At 39.3% G+C, this 1,568-nt stretch overlaps 1 protein-coding gene across 1 annotated transcript in view; it reads left to right on the forward strand.

Annotated features, from left to right (window-relative positions):
- The window catches only part of EMWEY_00045830 (hypothetical protein), a gene marked incomplete at both ends in the record, with an annotated part of 1,350 nt that extends 844 nt beyond the window's left edge, over positions 1–506 (forward strand). The window contains one exon of the mRNA XM_013483074.1: positions 1–506. This exon is cut by the window's left edge and continues 844 nt beyond it. Within this exon, the coding sequence (XP_013338528.1) occupies positions 1–506 (506 nt within the window).
- Positions 507–1,568: the final 1,062 nt, after the last annotated feature.

The raw sequence follows: 1,568 nt of genomic DNA on the forward strand, positions 1-1,568 counted from the left end.
AGCAGCAGCAGCAGCAGCAGCAGCAGCAAGAGGTGATATCTTCTGTCTTAGCAGCAGCAGTTCGTCGTCTGCTGCGAGCCAAAGGCGTGCAGCAAGGAGGATCCCCTTTGCTGCAGCAGCAGCAGCAGCAGCAGCAGCAGGTGCACCATCAACAGCAAATGCTACATCATCATCAACAGCAACAGCAGCAGCAGCAGCAGCAGCAACAGCAGCAGCAGCAGCAGCAGGGGTTCCGTCAGGTAAATAGATCATTTTTATTATATAAAGAAAAAAAAGAAGAAAAAAAAGAAAAAAAAGAAGAAAAAAAAGAAGAAAAAAAAGAAGAAGTGTCTCCTCCCCCAACAACAGAGGAGATTGTTGCTTATGTTATGGCTAAAGAAGCAAATAATAATAATGCTGCTGCTGCTGCTGCTGCTGCAGCAGCAGCAGAAGCTACTGCAGCAGCAGCAGCAGCAGCAGCAGAATCTTTATTATCCAATGCGCAGTGTCAGAGACACCACGAATAAATAAATAAATAAATAAATAAATAAATAAATAAATAAATAAATAAATAAATTGTTTATTTATTTATTTACTTCTTCTTCTTTATTGTATAAATATATATATATATAAATATATATATAAATATAAATATATATATAAATATAAATATATAATTATATATATAATTATTCAGCTGTATAGGCACCTCTCAGGTGTATAGGCACCTTTGGGGTGTATACGCACCTTTTATTCCTTCCTTATAACTTCTTATACACCGCGGGCTATCCAGCTAGCTAGCTAAGTGGCTAGCTAGCTGGCTACCTAGCTAGCTGGCTAGCTAGCTAGCTAGCTAGCTAGCTAAGAGTCAGGCGAGCTAGCTAGCTAAATGGCTAGCTAAAGGTCTGGCTGTACAGGCAAGCTAGCTAGCCAGCTAAAGGTCTGGCTAGCTAGCCAGTAGCTAGCTAGCTAATTAGCTAGCTAGCTAATTAGCTAGCTAGCTAGCTAATTAGCTAGCTAGCTAGCTAGCTAGCTAGCTACTCATAAGAGGCCGGCTACCGGTGTCAGGTGTTGCCTAGCTAATGACTAATAGCTAGATAGGTAGTTAACCCTCTAGCTTACTGTCTGCTAGCTAGCTAGCTAGCTAGCTAGCTAGCTAATTAATTATTTAGCTAGCTAGCTAACAGACAAGCTGGGCAGCTGGCTAGCTAGCTAAGTTTCTTGGTGGCTAGCTAGCCGGGTAGCTGGCATAATGAGTAGCTAGCTAAGTAACTAGCTAGCTAGCTAAGCAGCTAGCTAGCTAGCTAAGCAGCTAGCTAGCTAGCTAGCTAAGCAGCTAGCTAGCTAGCTAGCTAGCTAGCTAGCTAGCTAAGGTGCAAAGAAACAGGAAGGGAAGGGGGCAGCACATCGCATTATTTTTTCTGCATGCATTTGTGCATGCGGTGTCTTGTTGATTATTTTATTTATTTTATTTATTTTATTTATTTATTTATTTATTTATTTATTTTTATTTATTTTTATTTATTTTTATTTATTTTTGTTGTTTGTGTAAACTTTTTATTCTTTTTATGTTGCTTTATATATATATA

This window comes from Eimeria maxima, genomic scaffold (genome assembly GCF_000499605.1).
Source record: "Eimeria maxima Weybridge genomic scaffold, Emw_scaff927, whole genome shotgun sequence".
In the NCBI taxonomy this organism is placed as follows: domain Eukaryota; phylum Apicomplexa; class Conoidasida; order Eucoccidiorida; family Eimeriidae; genus Eimeria; species Eimeria maxima.